The sequence below is a fragment of the Rhipicephalus sanguineus genome, chromosome 7 (genome assembly GCF_013339695.2).
Source record: "Rhipicephalus sanguineus isolate Rsan-2018 chromosome 7, BIME_Rsan_1.4, whole genome shotgun sequence".
Taxonomy (NCBI): Eukaryota; Metazoa; Arthropoda; class Arachnida; order Ixodida; family Ixodidae; genus Rhipicephalus; species Rhipicephalus sanguineus.
The window spans coordinates 13,553,131-13,572,165 of NC_051182.1; the positions used below are offsets into that span (position 1 = coordinate 13,553,131).

At 46.6% G+C, this 19,035-nt stretch overlaps 1 protein-coding gene across 1 annotated transcript; it reads left to right on the plus strand.

Annotated features, from left to right (window-relative positions):
- The first annotated feature begins 200 nt into the window (after positions 1-200).
- On the plus strand, positions 201-11,552 carry LOC119399297 (uncharacterized). Its single transcript, XM_037666110.2, has 2 exons — positions 201-1,578; positions 9,868-11,552. Exons 1-2 carry the CDS (start codon positions 1,340-1,342, stop codon positions 9,929-9,931), a joined length of 303 nt encoding a protein of 100 aa, XP_037522038.1. The 5' UTR covers positions 201-1,339; the 3' UTR covers positions 9,932-11,552.
- Positions 11,553-19,035: the final 7,483 nt, after the last annotated feature.

The window sequence follows — 19,035 nt, forward strand, 5'->3', positions numbered from 1 at the left end:
AACAAGGACAGAGAAAGAAGCACACAGGACGACCGCTAGACTTCAACTGAAAATTTTACTCTGGACACGTGACATGTCAAGTGTAAAACATCTAAACTGATGGAAACGTCACCATTCTGCCTTCGCATCAAGCTGCACGTGCCAAGCTAGGCGTCGCGCATGCGCCCTTCCAAGAAGCCAATCCACTAGCGGTCGTCCTGTGTGCTTCTTTCTCTGTCCTTGTTTTTGTTCCGCTATATTATGTATTTAAGGCAATACATAAGTTAGGGCAAGAGTGCGTCCATCAGTGTCATTATCCAGAAAAAAATTATTCCTTGATGCCTCCACATTTGCGCATGCCTGAGTGATCACAAGTTTTCATGTATATGTGTTTGATCAGACTTCCAATAAATCATTGTTGAAAGTTAGCGCTTGTGTGTGTGTGTTACTCCCTGTCCCGTCCTTGTCATTTCAGTTCTGCGCTTTACAGTATGAATATGTCGCACCAACGAGGCCAAATATCTACCCTTGCTTAGGTGATAGTGTCTTGATGTGGAGACCGCATATTGTTTGTTCAGAACTGCTCGCCAGATTTCTCTCTGGGGCCGTCAAGAACACAAAGGCATGGCACCAGCATGGTGCAGTTTTAACGCGAAGCGGTCGATTCCCTGCTGAGGAGCTTCACTGGGGACTGTGGCCGCATACATTATCACAGCTAAAATGGAAGCACTTTGTTTTGCTCTCACTGGTCAATGGCATCAGCACATTTGCGCTTTTATTATTGCTAACAGGTCTATTTTTGCTAGCATATTCATGCTGAATTTTGAAGCGGCGGCTTGTTTTGCGGCATTTGCATGCTTCTCCTCATTACGTCTCCCATTCTTGTGCACACACCAAGGAAGCATTGGAGTGCTGCCACATCCGTTCCCCGTGGAGACTTGTGATCTCTGCATCAACAGTGTGGGTATCAATCAAGTGTGAGCAGTATTTCTGAAACAGCTACATTATTCCAAGTCAATGCCCTCAAAAACTGCTCACATTGGTAATTTTCGCATGACAGGGCGAAAGCTGTAACTCTTGTTTCAATTGATTTTGCAACTGAAATAAATGTTCTGTAGGTACTTGATTGGTAACACTCGGACTGCTCTGGCGTTGTACGTAGGTGTGACACAGAGTACATGCCGTGCAGGTGTTCATCATACGCACAATTTTTTCTGCGAGCTACATTCCGAAGCAGATATAAAATTCCCTCTTTAGTGCGTGACAGTGTTTTCTGCAGTGGGCGATAGCTCGAACATCTGCTTTTGGCTCTGGTTAATTGGCGTGCTTTGGGGCTGCTTGGTGAGTGCACAACTGGGGGATGACCATTTCACGCCTCCTTCGTTACACTGCGCCAGCTTGGAACTGGCACAGTGCGCGAGATGGAGCAAAAGAAACCAACAGCGGCCTGGGTGCCCCCTCCCCTCCCATTGGCACGTCCCTTCTGGCCCCCTCCCCCACTGTGCAGACCCTGGAGTCCAAGCTGGCGTCGTGCCGCAACTTTGTCAAGAGCCCCCAGAAGGAGGACGCTGAAGGGACAGCAGCAGGACTGGCCGTGGGGTGAGCGGGTCCTTTCTCACTCATCTCTGGCACCTTTCCTCGTAATAAGTAGGCGTGTGCGACTTTTCACCTTTGAATGCGAGTATTTTCGATTTTTGGGCGCTCTTGATGAAGACAAGGGCCCAGTGAGGCGCGCAGACAATCAAACGTTTGTGGTTATACCCTCGCTGTGCCCGTGTCTTCATCAAGTGCTTCTGAAGAATACAGTATCCAACTAGCCCAAGAAACAGCACTCCTGATGAACAGTACGACTACTTACTTTTGCAAAAAGAATTATGCTTTTTTTTTCACCATCCAGAGATGAAAAAGCAAGTTTGTTGTACAGCAACTAATAGGTGTCTGTCCGTACACGTTTCACGTTCCCGTGTTACTTGAATAGCGGATGGAATCTGCATGTGCGCGCGCCTTGACGGAACGTTGACTTGCTTTCACGAACCGTATACTACGTGCCAGATACGTTTATGGCCTTATCTCACTAATTAGCGTTGTTCGTGGCTACACGTGAAATCTGCTTTACGCAGACTCCAGCCGCCACGGCACGGCGAGCTGAAGGGCGAGCGTTGTTTGAGCCGGTTGAAGATTGAGCGAGTTGGTTCGTCGTACTTGAGCTGGTGTAGCGCATTACGGGGAAGAAGAAATGGCCGAGCAGACCGACACAAGAGGACAGAGCGCTAACTTCCAACTGAGCTTTATTGTCAAAATGCATCAAATATGTAGATTTCCGCAAGTATACAGAAACACCCTAACGCAATGCCAAGATTAGACACACCATCGCACCGTCACATGCCACAGATTCATAGGCGATTTCCCTGATTAAGGAATTGGTTTACCTGATTAGTTTTACCCTACGTGCATGACATTTCCCACTGACTAAAAGATAGGGGAGAAGGTCAGCGGTAAAGTGGTGTTTTCGGCGCCGGATAAGTAACAGCGGCTTTGCAAAGCAGTCAATCCCCTCAAATCACGCGCCGCTGTTTGCTCAACCAAGCACAAAACTCGGTTTATGCCATGTGAAGGGGGGGGGGGGGGAGTTTACTCGATACCACTCTCATGTGGTAAGAGGTATATCGGCCAAACGGGGTGCTGCCTTAATGAAAGGCTAAAAGAGCACCATTATAATGTTCACAAAGCAATTCAGGGTCACATTGGATTCACTGCCGCGATTGTGGAATAATAGAAGCGCATTGTATAACAAGAGCTGGCATTTCATGTATCAGCGCGCCTTCGTTGGCTTTATCTGAACATGAAGTGGCCTTCCTTAATCAGGGAAACCGCCTATGCATCTGTGGCGTGTGTCGGTGTGATGATGTGTCTAATCTTGGCGTTGCGTTAGGGTGTTTTAGATGCGAAGTATCTTATGGTGGAGTTCAATCCGGTGGTGGTGGTGGTGTGCGGCGTGACCACCCTTACTGCGCATGCGCATACCCTCTCCACTCTCCCCTCCCCCTTTCCACTCTCCCCTCCCCTTTCCACTCTTCCTCTGAAACTCTGGCTAGACATGCCGAAATTCTCTCCTGCGCAACGCCGCGATGAGCACCAGCGCATGCGCGTCCCCTCCCCCTCTCTCTCCTCTCCTACGCTGCCCCCCTCTCGTACGCTTGCCGACTGCGTTCCTCGCTCGCCCTATGAGAATTAACGGCCAGGCTAGAGCGAAGACAAGACGCGCGTAGCGTTCCTCTTCGCGTTCCACGACGCGAGGTCGGTAGCATGCCCAAAGAACGCCAACGGAATGCGATCGTGCAAGTGCTCCGGCTTCGCATCGCCTCATGGTCCCCTTTAGCGGGAAATGGTGTAATTTTTTGTGTGCTTGCGCAAGTCTACTATTTGATGCATTTTGACAATAAAGCTCAGTTGGAAGTTAGCGCTCTGTCCTCTTGTGTCGGTCTGCTCGGCCGTTTCTTCTTCCCCGTAATGCGCTATACCAGTTCAAGTATGTTTGAGCCAGGTTAGGGTTGTTAGCCTAGCCGGGTTACCATGGCCGGAAACGTGAGAGTTCTGATAAGTGGTGCCATCTCACAGGGCCAAGATGAACCAGGCAACCTCAAAATTGTCATTGCAGAAACATTTTGCATTCTACTTCTTTGCTGCTGTAAATTCCTTGCAATCGCTTAGAGGGGTGGTGCCATCAAATCTCGAGGCTATAACAAGCCTGTTGTGGGTTTCCTCTGTATGCAAGGACACTCCACACGAAGGGTCGGACGCAGCAAACGTTTAGAATATATTTTAATTCACTTCCAAAGTGTACCTAAATGTCCATTCTCCCGATCGAAACCCATCGCAAGCGCGCCAACTCTGACGTAGCTGTATAGGAAAGGCAACGAAAGTTGTAGTGACGTCACACCAAATCTGCTGTAGTGACGTGAGTGACCTCCGCCACCTCCGCAACGTACGTACCGGCTGTAGTGAACTAGAATATATTCTAGTTCACTATAATACCGGATAAGCATCGGTTGCTACATCACTCGCCGAGTTTCGATCGCTTCCTGGCTAAGTGCGTCACAGCCTTGTGTGGTCACGTGACCAAGCCTCCTACTCTTCTACGTCACTGCCCAACCTCGGCGCCCAGAAACCGAAACCGAAAGTTGTCCACACCAAAAGGCGATATTAAATTATTAAGTGTGAATACATAAATCTTGGTGTGTGCATCATGCTTCCTGGAGCTATAGGAAACGCTTACAGCAAAGAACGCGCAAGCCACAGACATGGCGGCACCACCCCTTTAATGCCAAATGAATTGTCTTTTAAACTACCCCCCTTTCCCGCCGAAGAAAGAAAACGCTAGGCGAAAACAGACGTCTAAAATTGTGGTGGCACGAAGCGTCACAAAATGTCCATACCATCGTCCGGTAAGTTAACCCGGTATTCCGCACACCTTTTTACATATACCCGAATTACGTACACGCTACGAACCCCTGTTACAATTTGCCGAAAAGGGTGGTTGAATATTATCTAAATTAAAAAAAGTTTAAATGAAGTTGTCATCACTTAGTGGTTTGCGCAAACGTAAGCGTGTATGTCTACGTCTGTACGTAAACGTTTATGTAAGGGGAGGTAAAAGTTTGCTAAACCGTGTGTTCCAGTAACATGGCAAACGCGATCCGGTAACACGGTAAGGTTATAAGTGTTATAAGTATACGGAGAAGCTAAGAACCTCTTAGTGTACAGGATAATTGTGCGGAGTACAACACTACTGCTTGAAGGTACCTTATCTCCAGTGATTCAGTACACGCGGTCACATTTCCCTGTCACAATCACGTTCGCCTCAACCAACATTGAAAATGCCGATCTTTGATAGATAGCTTTCTTTTGCACCCACACTTAGCAAGCTGTTCTTAGTGAACAGCTTACAGCGCTAAAGGGACGAGAACGAGGTGTGTCGTTACCTTCTTTCAACTTGTCCCTTTAGCGTTGTAGGCTATTCAAAAATGAACTGCTCTTATCCCTTACAAGTGTCTTCATAATTATTCTGATGTTTTCTTGTAGACTTTTTGCTTTGAATTGACTTTTTGTTGACATTCATCAGAATAGCATGCGCGATTTTTGTAAGAGATTAATTCCTTGAAGTTATAAAGAAGGTTGCGTAAATGCGTAATGCCACAGAGCTGTCTCTACAAGGTGTTTTGCCATTCTTTGCGCCCTCAAGTATTTCCAGGCCGCTTTATTGCGACTTCTGGCGGAAATCATGATTAAGTGCCTACACCGAAGTCTTCTCGCGGTTTGCTGTTACCCGACAGGAACTGCTTTTTCCCTGCGCCTGCAAGCAATGAACCTCGTGATCTGGCTGGCAGACAAGCTGAAACTTCTAGTCAGTGAATAGCTTGAAGGTTCATTCCCATGTGGCTGTTATAATTTTTTTGTACTTTGATGGTCACAAATTGCATTGGAGACCGATCATTCAGCGAGCTGAAATTTATCGAGCACAGGCTTCGATCAACGATGAGCCACCTCAGTGATTTGTCGCTGCCGAGCGTGGAGACGGAGTTTCTTAGAAAACTCAGGGTTGACGATCGCATCGGCAGACTGTCCCAGCAAAAGCACGAAAACGCTTGTAGAAACGTACGTTCTTTTCTTAAAGGATGGATAAAACGTATGCGCGCTCCACTTCAAGGTTGGGAGGGAAGCCAGGAGAGGCAGGGATGTTAAAGGAGCACTGACATCAAATTTTTTAAAGTCGAGATGTGCCATTCATTCGATTGCTCGGTATGCATAGGCCTTCTTGGCCAAATTTGAATGGCGTCCGTCGCGTGGAAGTTTATTTCGAGGGCAAACAGCGTACGAAAGCTCAACGGAAGATTGATCACGCTGCGACATCGACACTAGTGCTACGTGTAAGGTGTGATACATTCCGCAAATACCATCTTGAGTGACGATACGCTAGTAACAGTGACGTCGCCGATCTGAGTGTGTTTATTGTGGCGCCGACGCCAGGCGACGCTCTCACTCCTAGCCAGTGGCTCTCCTTGCTGTCCCGATCCGTGCTTGCGATTCATCGTGTCGCATCGACTAATTTGTCGTGTGCTCCACAGCGCGCGTGCGATCAATCGGAGAGACTACGTGCCAGCATGTCGGGGAACCGCTGCGTAGTGCTGACGTGCTCGTCGAGGGAAAAGCGGAAATTGCGTGGTGTTTCATTACACGTACGGTAGACGCCAACACGACCACAAGCTATCAAAGTGGAGTAGCCTATAGATAAATAACATCGCTAACAAGTAACACGCATCTAGCGTTAATAGTGAATGTTAGTTCGTCCGTGGACTTCCTTGCGCTGGCGTAATACCGGGTTACAGCAGCCGTAACCGTGAGAGGCCGGATAGGTGGGGCCATCTGGCGGCGCAAGGAAGAACCTGGCAAGAACACAATTGTTATTGTAGAAACCTATCGTATTCTATTTCTCCGCTGGTGGGCATTCGCTATGCCGATATTCCATAGACCCCTTTGCGTATACCGGAATGCCGTGCACGCGAAAATTCTCTGATATTGCTAATTGAAACACCAGCGAGTATGGCCCAAGCGTGCGTCCCCGGGTACCTCCTCGTTGCTGCTTGGAACGGCTTCCATTTCTGAATCGCTGTTTTGCAAAGGGTCGAAGCGAAAATGATTCGCGACGTCGCGTATCGCGTTGATTCTAAGTTCCAGAATGTCGTCTTCAACGTACAAGTCGATACTTTTGACGGCGACGCTGGTGAAGCTGGTGACAAGGCATGACTGAACGTGCGCGCCTAGCAGACGAAATGTTAGCTGAGCAGCTGATCCTCACGTCACTCCTTTCTGTGGACAAGTGGTAAACTGGGCGCGGTCTGGAGTTGACCGCGAGGGAGCGCTGCCAGCGCTAAAAAATGGCGGGCTTGCAGGCCGTTTTGAATTGTGCTAGATACCGGTGATATAAATCAATAAAACAGATAGCTATTCGTCCCTCAGTTGCATTTTCAGTCGCGAATCGTTACTACGGGGTAGATAACTACTCGTGGACGCAAAAATCTTGACATGCGTAAATTTCATGTCAGTGCTCCTTTAAGCAGGCGTTTGCTACTCTGCACTGGGTGAGAAAGGTTGACAGAATCGCGTGCACGTCACGTCTACAGGCGGTCGCACAAACCTTTGAGTACTCATTTCGCATCGGAAGGGCGGATACTACGGAACCGAAGAGACAATGGAACACGTCCTGTGCAGTTGCGCTCGCTACGACACCCAGCTAGGCCTGCTCTGGGTGCTTCTGAATCGAATAGACTTGACACCATTTTCTGCAAGGGAGGTTCAGAGTTCTTTTATTCTGCATACTAAGAGTGGGGTGATACAGAGGGAGGTCAGCAGAGACGCTACAGGGGACGTCCCATACGAAATGAGTAATGTAAGGAAGTACAAAGCAGCTAAAGGCAAACAAACTAGACACTGTAGTGAATGAGTCATTAACACTGTAAGGTGTTTTGATTACAAAAATGATTAAGAAAAACGGTGATCATGACATGATTGTTGACTGCAAATAATTACGAAGGTTCGATTTGAATGCGTGTAAATGAGAGAGCGACCTCATATGGCACGATAACGAGTTCCAAAGTAGTGTAGCTGAAAACTTAGTAGTGAATTTGCCATAACTAGTTCTAGGTTTCGGTAATAAATAGCTGTTGGCGTAAGCGAATCGGGCAGACATAGAGTAAGAAAACTGGCTGTTAGTAATTATAGGGAACAGGTGCTTTCCACTAATAGATTTTTGCACTAGTATTCCAAGTGATACCAAAATCGCTATAGCGTGAAAAGAGTATATGACAAACATATGTTCAATTGACTGGTTCTAACGTGCAAGTCATGACACGCATGTCATGTACGGCATGATTTACATAACATGGTCTCGAGGCACTCGCGGCCGTTTCGCTAGCTTGACATATACCAAATTTGGCATTGCGCGACATGAGTATGACGAACATAAATGGCAGCTGATAACATGAAAATGCTGATTAGCATGTCATGTACGGCATGATTTACACACTGAGCTTCGGAAAAACAGCGCTAAGACGGGACATCGAACGAAGCGACAAGACGACGCGCTGTCCCGCGTAGTCTTCTATGTCCTGTCTTAGCGCTGTTTTTCCGAAGTTCAGTCTGTACCAACAAGCCCGCATTAACGCTCTATATCAGTTAGTGATTTACATGTCACACTCATGCTGCGCTCGCCGGTTCGCTAGCTTGACATATACCAAATTTGGTATTGCGTCAGATGAGTATGACGAACATAAATTGCAGGTGGTGACATGAAAATGGTGACTAGCATGTCATGTACAGCATGATTTACATGCCCCATTCATGCTGTGCTTGCCGGTTCACTAGCTTGACATATGCGAAATTTGGCATTGCGTGACATGAGTATGACGAACATAAATAACAGGTGCTAACATGAAAATAATGACTAGCATGTCATGTACAGCATGATTTACATGCCACACTCATGCTGCGCACACTGCAATGCGCACTGCGCATTGACGCACTGATCGAGGTCGCGGCGTTTGTCTACCACGTTTGCTGATAACCACATAGATATATTTAGAGTGTTTTATTTATCCAGTATTCCGTTTATTTTCTAGTGTCGAAAAAAATCGCTGATGAGGTTATTCCAGAACACTCAACTACATCACGCCTTTTTTGCATTATCGCGTGAAATATGCAGTGCTCCTGAGATGATTTTCTCCATAAGATTCGCAATGAATCGAAATATTTCTGGTTTTTCATAAGAGCCCCATAATATTTATTCAGGTGCGTGAATGTTAATGCAACTTTCTTCTGCAGTGTTATCCAGAATGTGAAATTAGCTGCTCCAAAGTGCTCCAAGATGGAAATTTTCGCTGCTTCGAAGTGCTCGAAAATGAATACTTTGCTGCTCCAAAAGTTGCTCCAAATCTAAAGTCCTTGGTAGCATCACTGTAACCCACATTATGTGGCAGTGTACAAATCACTCCCCTTCCCCCGAGTCTGAACATTTAATTAGGAGCCGTGGGAGGCGGCCATGCGCAGCTACAACCCTGCACTTTAGGTGGCTATACTGAGGGGGCAAAGGAGGCCTACCGCGAGTAGGATCGCTCGCGTTCTCGTACCCACTTTCCCTTAAAATGGGATAAATAAGGTGGCTCCTCTCTCTCTCTCTGAGGAGTTGCTGTACCGACTCAATGCGTTTCTACAAAATTATAACACTGTTTAAGGGTCCCTTTGATAAACTCACGAAGTTGTAAACCAAACCATGTTGTTCCCCGTTCCCCCTTTGTGTTGCCGCCACCAAAACTAACGTGACCCATAGTCTTCACTGCACTGCATGCGCTACAGTTTAGGATAGTTGTGCACGTTATAGGGCAGAGACAGTCGTTCGTCTGTTTGGTGTTTATTGAATGTCATCGCTGAGCTACGCGTATGCTGCAAGGAGCGTGTGTGTGTGTGTTTGCGGGAGGGGGGATAGTTGGTAAGACGAGACACCTGCGTAGAAGTACACAGGATGAGCTTTGTAAGTCCTGTCTGCTTCTACTCTAGTGTCTTGTCCCAAGCGCAGTTTAGGTTCTCATAATAGCGTACGTGTGCCACATTTCTTGCGAAGGTGAAAGTGTGCACAATTAGCTTTATCTCGCGGTAGTTCTTTTGTCGTGTTCATGGTGGCACAGTGGCTGCTATCGCTGCATCTACTTATTTTTGTGTGCTTTAAATGGACAAGGCCTTAGTAAAAATCCTTGCATTTCTTTTCTAATAATGTGAATGGTGGCAAAGTAGTCTTGCATGAAGTGAGAGCAGCTGTCTTCTGCATTACTTTTGCAGGAGGACTCACCTGAAGCAACGTGCATTGTCAAGTCCTCAAGAATTTGTGCCGCTTGCATTCTAGCCAGCTTGGAACTGACGTCAATGAGCAGCGCAAGGAAGGGCGACGCATTTTGTGTGTTTGCAGCTGTGTTCCCTGCGTGGACTTTGTCGGAGCCGCAGAACACGGCTCTTTCAGCTGTCCAATTCCATTGCATGTAATAAAAATAGTAGTGCACATGAAGGAGGAGGTCCCACGGTTTATAAATCATTGACGAGACCTCCCGTCCAAGTAAAATGCACCGCACCAAGGAAACGAAGACGACCATAGATGCTTTGGAACATATGTAGTGTCTCCCAGAAATATGTTGCTGAAAGAGCCTTTTGAAAAGACCTGTAGTATTATCGGTGATCTTACGAGCGCACTGTTCCCAAATCCCCCTCTACATTCCGAAGGAGCTGCTGCCCCGTAACACTTTGTTGAGTACAGTAGAACAGTTTTACCATTGTGTTCGTTGCATTTGCCTGTTATGGGCGCCCTGTATGTATTATAATGGCTTTTAGTCCTCCGTAAACCCAAACGCAAGGGAATCGCGCTGCCAAAATGATGCGCAAATTTTACTTCCATGTTCTGGCTGAAATAAAAAAGGTCGCTTAGGTTCTCTTATTCACTCTCTAAAAAAGCCTGAAACGTTGCGCAGAATTAGTTTGTACGTGCCTGAATGGCCACTTGAGCTACGCGTGACGACCCATTAAAAATTGAACACGAAGTGACAGGAAGCAGCTTCAGGCCAGGCACGGTACTGCCAATAAACAATCTAACGCTTAACATAAAAATGTTTCACGCAGTGGCGACAGCCGAAGGCCATTGCGTACGCAAAGATATGCGTACCCCATTCTCGATAAATAGCCAGGCAAGGAAGTACAGCGTTGCAGGCAATACTTTTAGAGAGTGCCGATAATTGCAGCATTCAATCGCAGTCCAATTGTTCGGGCTTGACCGAGTATGAGCAGACAGCCGCTTTCCCACGCAATTGCGCAGTTCTTTCCAAATTCGAGATGCGCATCTTTACAGACGTGGTCAGTTGACCGATGGCAGCTCTCAGAATCTCACGGCCCACCTGCGTATGAAAACAAGAAAGGGATCACATTTCCGCTTCAACACACGCACGACTGCAGCACTTGAGATGCTACGTATTTCCGCGAAAAAGACTGGTTTCAAAATATTTGTTGCTGTTATGACACCGATCATATTTTGTTAATTTTAGATACGAACCTTGATGCGATAAGTTATGGCTCCCGTTAGTAATACGTTTTGTTATGTTTCAGATTCACTGTGCTGTATTAAGTCAGGGCAAGTGCATTATTGCTGGGACACTTTTGAATCAACGCACAATAAAAAAATGATGTACGTGGTGCCGATTTCCTGTGTTTGCACAGTGTCTTTGATATGTATGTCTTGATGTATTTAATAATTTCCTAGAAGTACTGAATGCTTGGCGAGCTGGTATTTCATGTCGACAAATGATGGCACGAGGATGGAAGCATAGCCAAAAGGAATGGACCTTGCGTTATCATCCAAGCACAAGTGGTACTTGGAAGAAAAGACCTGGTGTATACAGTATTTACAGTGCATGTTAATTGGTCTCCGCACTAGACATTTTGAGCGTGTGATTTTGTGGTGTACAATAAACAAGTTGAATCCACTACAATTGCGTGCCCTCTTTGTACTGCCCTATCAAGATAGGAATTACGAAAACGACATGTTTATTATATGCCTGTGCTCTTCAAGATCAACGCATATTGGCTAGCAAGAACATGTAGATTTCGAATGACCAGCTTTTACTTGGAACATGTGCTAGCTGACGGCTTTACATGCGTTGGTAAAGGCGCGATAAACGCTTACGTGAGTCTAAAAGAGGAGCGATTCACTAACGCATACAAGGAAATTAAGATATGTAGTCAAGAGTTCGACGAAAGTTCGTCTGGTCAGGTATCATGATGAGGATGTAGATGCGGTCACTGACCAAGTCAAGGTGAAAAACAGAGACGTTTCGGGACCCATACGGGTTCCTTGTTCACACTAAGCAGGCAAGAGCCGTGCGTCGCTTTTTTATGCTAAACAGAACAGATGGGAATCTACCTGCCACCTACACCCGTTCATTACGTCACATTAGCCGGGTAGATCGCTGGATGTCAGAAAAAATGCCACTGGGCCCATGTCCCATGTCAAATTGGTTTCAGGCGTGGTTGTTCCATTTGGTGTGCGCATGTTGATCTAGCAAGTAGAATACAGCTTGCTCGATGTCAGAAACAATATTCCGCTTTAGTAACCTTACATATCACCAAAGCTTATGACAGTGTGGAGCATGTGAAACTTATAGATTCGCTTCAGATTTTAGGACTGCCAGAATACTTTGTGGCATGGGTCTATGTTTTCTTGAGTGATAGAGAATCTTAGTGCTCGCAATCGTGTCAGTTCTTCAAAATATAAGCAAACGAGAGGCCTCCCGCAAGGGTCAGTGTTTTCACCCTTATTATTTAATGTTCTACTATGTACTATTCCCATACAGCAGGACGTGCAGGTGTATTTGCATGCCGATGACATCGCATTTTTTGCTACGTCAGCAGACATTCACGCACTTTACCAAATTCTGCAGACATATATGAACAGCCTGGAAACGGCTGGAGGGTATTAACTTATCGCTAAATATTAATAAAAGTGCAATTGTAGTTTTTGCACAAAATGTCACAGTGCAAATTTCATGACTCTACCGACAAGCCGTCATACCTCAGGTCGCGTCAGTTAAGTATTTAGGGGTAACCTACACCGAAAAACTTAACTGGAGTCCCCATATAGAAAACATGGCTACTAAGGGAGCGCGCGCAACAGGGATGCTGCGTAGGCTCAGCAATAAACCTGCTGGTTTGCGCTGAGACGTGCTCCTCATGACATTCGACCAATACTGGAATTGGGCTGCGTTTTGTTTTCTGGTGCTCCGGCTTATAAAGTTCGACCATTGGTTTTGTAGAGCGTGAATCGTTACGATTATGTCTGGGGCTACCTAAATTTGTTGCAAATAATATTCTATACGAAGAATCACGCCTGCCGTCTCTTATCAAAAGATTTCTTATTTTAATAGTACGTACATTTCTAAAAATCTATGAATCTCCACAGAGGAGCTCACGGTATGTTTTCATTAACCAGCAGGCCTCATTTTTTAACCTCCAATGGTCTAGGTTACGTTGCCCCAACTCATTTTTACACAGACTTTTGGACCCATTAAAAGTTCACCTCTGGGAAGTACATATACTCAGCACTGTAGAAAACAATTAGGCTTGAATTTGATATTGCCACGCCCACTTGTCTTGTTTTGATGTATTCGGGTTTGACCGGCAGGGACGGTTATCAACGCTCGACGCTGTCCGCGAAGTAGTGTTCTAGAAGCGTCGCGATTGTAGTAGATCGGTTTGTTAAGATTGCGCCCCGCACGCGAATGTTCCAGCTTTGTCTAGAGATAACACCGCCACCAGCGATATTGCTGGAAAGTTCGATAGCGCCTGTATAAAAGCCGACGCGCTTGATCGCTTGTCAGTTGATCGACGGTCGACGTTCTGTCCGCCGCTATCAGTGTATTGCTGTAGTTTACTAACAGTTTCTCGGCCACAAGTTCGGCCAAATAAACAGTTTCACCTCGGACCTGCTGACTGCTGTCTTCGTCGACGTCATGACTACGTGACATCTGGTGGAGGTGCTGCTTCTTCCATGATCCGGACGCCCCCGCGAAGCACTGACCCAAGCCCAAGCCGCGAGGAGGACGACGGCAAAGAAAACCCAGATCGTCGAGCAAGCCGCAGGCAACAAGGTCTGCCGCCAGAGCACGGGCCTCTACCTGAAAAGACCCGGCAAACAAAGATCCTGACCTCGACCACAGCGACGATGACAGACGCTGTGCCGCCCGCACCGATCCTTCTCCGGACGCCCAAGGAGCCGCCAACCTTCCGCGGATCGTCGTTCGAAGACCCGGAAAGCTGGCTCGAAGCCTACGACCGAGTCGCGATTTTCAATGCCTGGACCAGCGAAGACAAGCTACGGCATGTCTATTTCGCTTTGGAAGACGCCGCTCGGACCTGGTTCGAGAACCAAGAGCGAAGCCTGACAACATGGGACATCTTTCGCACCAGGTTCCTCGTGACATTCACGAGCGTCGTCAGGAAAGAGCGTGCTGAGGCTCTGCTCGAGACCCGCGTGCAGATGCCGAACGAAAACGTTCGACCATAAAGTCAAACTGTTCAGCTGTAGCGGATAGGAAGACGTTACATTTGGTGGGACTGCGCGGCTTCAAATTGATATTGCATTTTAGGATTTCAAAATAAGAAAAATATCAAGAAGTTAATTGTAAGGTGTAACTGGTTGCTTTCGGATACAAATTTATTGATGGATATTTTCCGCCATTTTCACTGCGGAAATAATTTCTCTGCCAAAAAATGCTCATAAATTAAGCAATGCTGGTAGTAGGCTATCGCAACTATTTTGGCAATATAGCCGGCCAGCAACCGCGTCATTATTCACACCACTATCGATAGTATTGTCACGTGGTTGTGACGGTGAAAAATGCTGCAGCCAGACTGGGAAATAAGGAAATCTTTATTTGGGCGTACTTGTGCCCAGAAAATCAAAACTCAAAATACAAGCGATACATGCTGCGCACTGATAGCGGCGGGAGCAGTCGTCAGCCGTTGAGTAATCTGTGGTGCGATCTTGTACGCATTCCAAATAAACACGGAGGCGTGGCGTTACATCCAGCCGCACGCGAATGGCCCATTTGAACCGCGACAGACGTCACGGCTCTGCATTGACCAATCACGTGCGGCTGGTTGTCATGCCACGCCTCCGTGTTTATTTTGTAACGCGTACAAGATCGCACCACTGATCATCGATGGAACGCGTTGTCCTTTATACGTCAGTCATCAAACCTTCCAGCGTTATCGCTGGTGCTCGCGTAAGCTCTCGAATAAACTTGACTATTCGCGTCCGGCGCGTAATCTTAACAGAATGATCTCAAGCAATTGTGAAGCTTCTCAAAGATTACGGCGCGGTCTGCGTCAAACGTTGCTAACAGTCTTCTTAGGTGAAACCCGAATACGTCAAAACAAAGCAATTTAAATGTAAATATTTCGACAGAAGTCTGTCTGGCTGGGTGGAAGAATTAAGAAGTTGAAATACCTCCAGCCACAAATTCTTGGAGGAAACCCGACGTTTCGAGACCGGCTTGGTCTCTTCTTCAGGGGTGACTGTGCTGATCAGGGGGGCTTCGTCGCAGCTTGTTTTTGGCTCCGCCTTTCTCTTTCCGGAACGTGAGGGAAAGAGAAAGGCGGAGCCAAAAACAAGAAGGATCCGTTGATGGGCGAGTTGGTACATGTCTTGAAATATACTGAGTATGTGCAGCGCAATGGTACGAAGACAAGAGAAGACACACAAACGACATAGACTGGCGCTGACTTCCAACTGATTTATTGAAAAGCACGAAGCCCGCTTTTATGCATGCGCACCTGATAGCAACAACTCAAACGCTTCATCAGGGACCATACAAAACCTGCATCTCTTTGTCACTTAGATAAACACTTGGCGTACTTACACACCTGATACCAGATTTCTTAATGTGAGCTGCCTCGATTATTTCTCTTTCTGTTTTCGTTTTTGCATGCTTTATAAACGTCGCGCGATCAAAGTGCGGGGTGCATTTACACTTGTTGCAGTGATCTGCCAGATGTCCGCCTGATTCGTTTTTTACATTCAAAAAATGCTCACGTGCTCTGATGTTGAAACATCGGCCCGTCTGCCCAATGTACTCTTTTCCACAGCTGAGTGGTATTTTATATACCACGTGAGTCACACAATCGGTGTAACGGTGAACATGCTTCTTCGTGCAGGATTTTTTCTTTTCTTTGGTGAGCATAGGACAAATCTGGCCTAACTTACATGGCGCAGAAAACACCACTTTGACGTCATACCTTTCGGCAATCTTTTTGAGATTGTGCGAGAATCTATGGATGTATGGTATCACCTGCGGTCTTCGTTGATCTTTTTCTTTTTGCTGGTCAGGTTCCTTTTTCTTTATGCTCTGCAAAACTGATTCGCAGACAGCATTGACAAGGGACGACGGAAAGCCCGCAGCGTCTAAACGTCTCAACTGATTGTTCAGACTGTCTGAAGTGGTGTGTCGGCAGCTTTTAGCTAGTGCTGATTTCACACAGGACATCGCAATCCCCCTTTTGACAAGTTTAGTGTGCGCGCTGTCATAAGGCAGAAGGCTCTTCTTTGTCCTGGGGTTATACATATAGCAAACATGGTCATTGTTGAAGGTTAACTTGAGGTCTAAAAATTGCATACTGTTGTCAATTGGCCTCTCACATGTAAAGGTTAGACCACGTGATTCAAAGGTAAAAACACTGGTAATCATCCCGACAACGTTTTCAAAATCTGTGGGACTCAAATCTGGTAAAAATATTAGGTAGTCGTCTACGTATCTAAAAATACTAATGACTTCTGAATCAGCAACCCGAGCATTTACACGCCTGTCAACAGAGGCTAAAAATATGTCACAAAGTATCGGTGCGACTGATGACCCTATGCATATGCCACTTTTCTGCACGTACTGTTGTCCATTAAAAGAGATGGCGGTTGACAGGAGGATTGACAACAGTATGCAATTTTTAGATCTCAAGTTAACCTTCAACAATGACCATGTTTGCTATATGTATAACCCCAGGACAAAGAAGAGCCTTCTGCCTTATGACAGCGCGCACACTAAACTTGTCAAAAGGGGGATTGCGATGTCCTGTGTGAAATCAGCACTAGCTAAAAGCTGCCGACACACCACTTCAGACAGTCTGAACAATCAGTTGAGACGTTTAGACGCTGCGGGCTTTCCGTCGTCCCTTGTCAATGCTGTCTGCGAATCAGTTTTGCAGAGCATAAAGAAAAAGGAACCTGACCAGCAAAAAGAAAAAGATCAACGAAGATCCGCAGGTGATACCATACATCCATAGATTCTCGCACAATCTCAAAAAGATTGCCGAAAGGTATGACGTCAAAGTGGTGTTTTCTGCGCCATGTAAGTTAGGCCAGATTTGTCCTATGCTCACCAAAGAAAAGAAAAAATCCTGCACGAAGAAGCATGTTCACCGTTACACCGATTGTGTGACTCACGTGGTATATAAAATACCACTCAGCTGTGGAAAAGAGTACATTGGGCAGACGGGCCGATGTTTCAACATCAGAGCACGTGAGCATTTTTTGAATGTAAAAAACGAATCAGGCGGACATCTGGCAGATCACTGCAACAAGTGTAAATGCACTCCGCACTTTGATCGCGCGACGTTTATAAAGCATGCAAAAACGAAAACAGAAAGAGAAATAATCGAGGCAGCTCACATTAAGAAATCTGGTATCAGGTGTGTAAGTACGCCAAGTGTTTATCTAAGTGACAAAGAGATGCAGGTTTTGTATGGTCCCTGATGAAGCGTTTGAGTTGTTGCTAACAGGTGCGCATGCATAAAAGCGGGCTTCGTGCTTTTCAATAAATCAGTTGGAAGTCAGCGCCAGTCTATGTCGTTTGTGTGTCTTCTCTTGTCTTCGTACCATTGCGCTGCACATACTCAGTATATTCCAAAAACAAGCTGCGACGAAGCCCCCCTGATCAGCACAGTCACCCCTGAAGAAGAGACCAAGCCGGTCTACGTGCGCGGCCTCCGGAACGTGAGGGAAAGAGAAAGGCGGAGCCAAAAACAAGCTGCGACGAAGCCCCCCTGATCAGCACAGTCACCCCTGAAGAAGAGACCAAGCCGGTCTCGAAACGTCGGGTTTCCTCCAAGAATTTGTGGCTGGAGGTATTTGAACTTCTTAAAACAAAGCAATGAACACGGGTGACAGTAATATCGCTATAGTAATATTAACGATGGTACTACCGATTGCACCATCGATAGTTTGTCGATAGTAGCACTATCGATAGTTTCAAAAAAACTATCGATACTATCGATAGTCAATTTACCGATAGTTCTGCATCACTACCTCATGGTCAACCCCATCCTACGCACGTTGATCGGGGAAAATGTCGTGGGGAAGGTACCGATACACAGATCAAAATGAGGAGGGGCGACGCACTTTAATGGCAGAAAGCAGTTTGTGAACGAGTTTCCGATTTCAAAAAGACAAGAAAGAAACCTCGCAGGAAAGCCCATACTTAGTTCTTTTCATTTCGTTATTTCATCCCGACGTCTGCCCATGAAAGCTCGCCGTAAGCTTGGAGACTGACATGTCTGATGAGTTGGTAAAGAGCTGCTCAATCGCAACCCTTAAGCAACAAGACCGTGGGCAGCGCTTTACCTTTCCGATTTTCAGTACGGTTATTGCGTGTGGAAGAACCAAGGTGGTTTGGGCCGAGCCAGCAGAAAATGAACATTTCAAGCGTCAAGTTCTGTGGCGAAGCTCGAAGGAGGTTTGCAAGGTTCAACCTCCCACCGCCCCGATATTATTACATTTTGTATATGTATGTATATGCACACACATACAAAAACATGCCAGATCACACAATAAAGGGAAGTCAGAACTAGAGCACTGCACGGGCCGTAATTCTTGGCCCAGGCCCGGCCCTGGGCCCGGTAACTCGTTCATATTTACCCGCCCGAACCCGGGCCCGGCCCGAACCCGAGAAAAAATCTCGCCTACCCGGCCCGGCCCGGCCTGACCACAGATCAGGCCCGACCCAGTAATCTAGGTGGTGTTGCCCGAACATGGAATCGACAGCAAGGTGTTTTAAGTGGCAAATATGTACGCTTTTTTGGCGTATGTTTCGCTAACAATTATACTTTAACATACGGTAATATCTTGTAAAAAGGGGCTCACGGTACAAACAGCTGAGCGGACATATTGGATACAATGATTGTTTGTTCGGCAGTGGTATACCGTACCCATTTTTTCTGCAAATACACTGGGGATCATGAAGGGAGTTTTGTAGCCGACATTGTAGCAACGAAAGCGATTGGCAGCACGAGTTCAGTTTCAATAGGGAGCGCCATAACGACAAAGGATGGATTGATGGATGGATAAACTTTATTATGGTCCATCGGAACGCGCTCTAGCACGTTGCGGGCGGCTCCGACATCGGAACAGCAAGACCAAGTCTT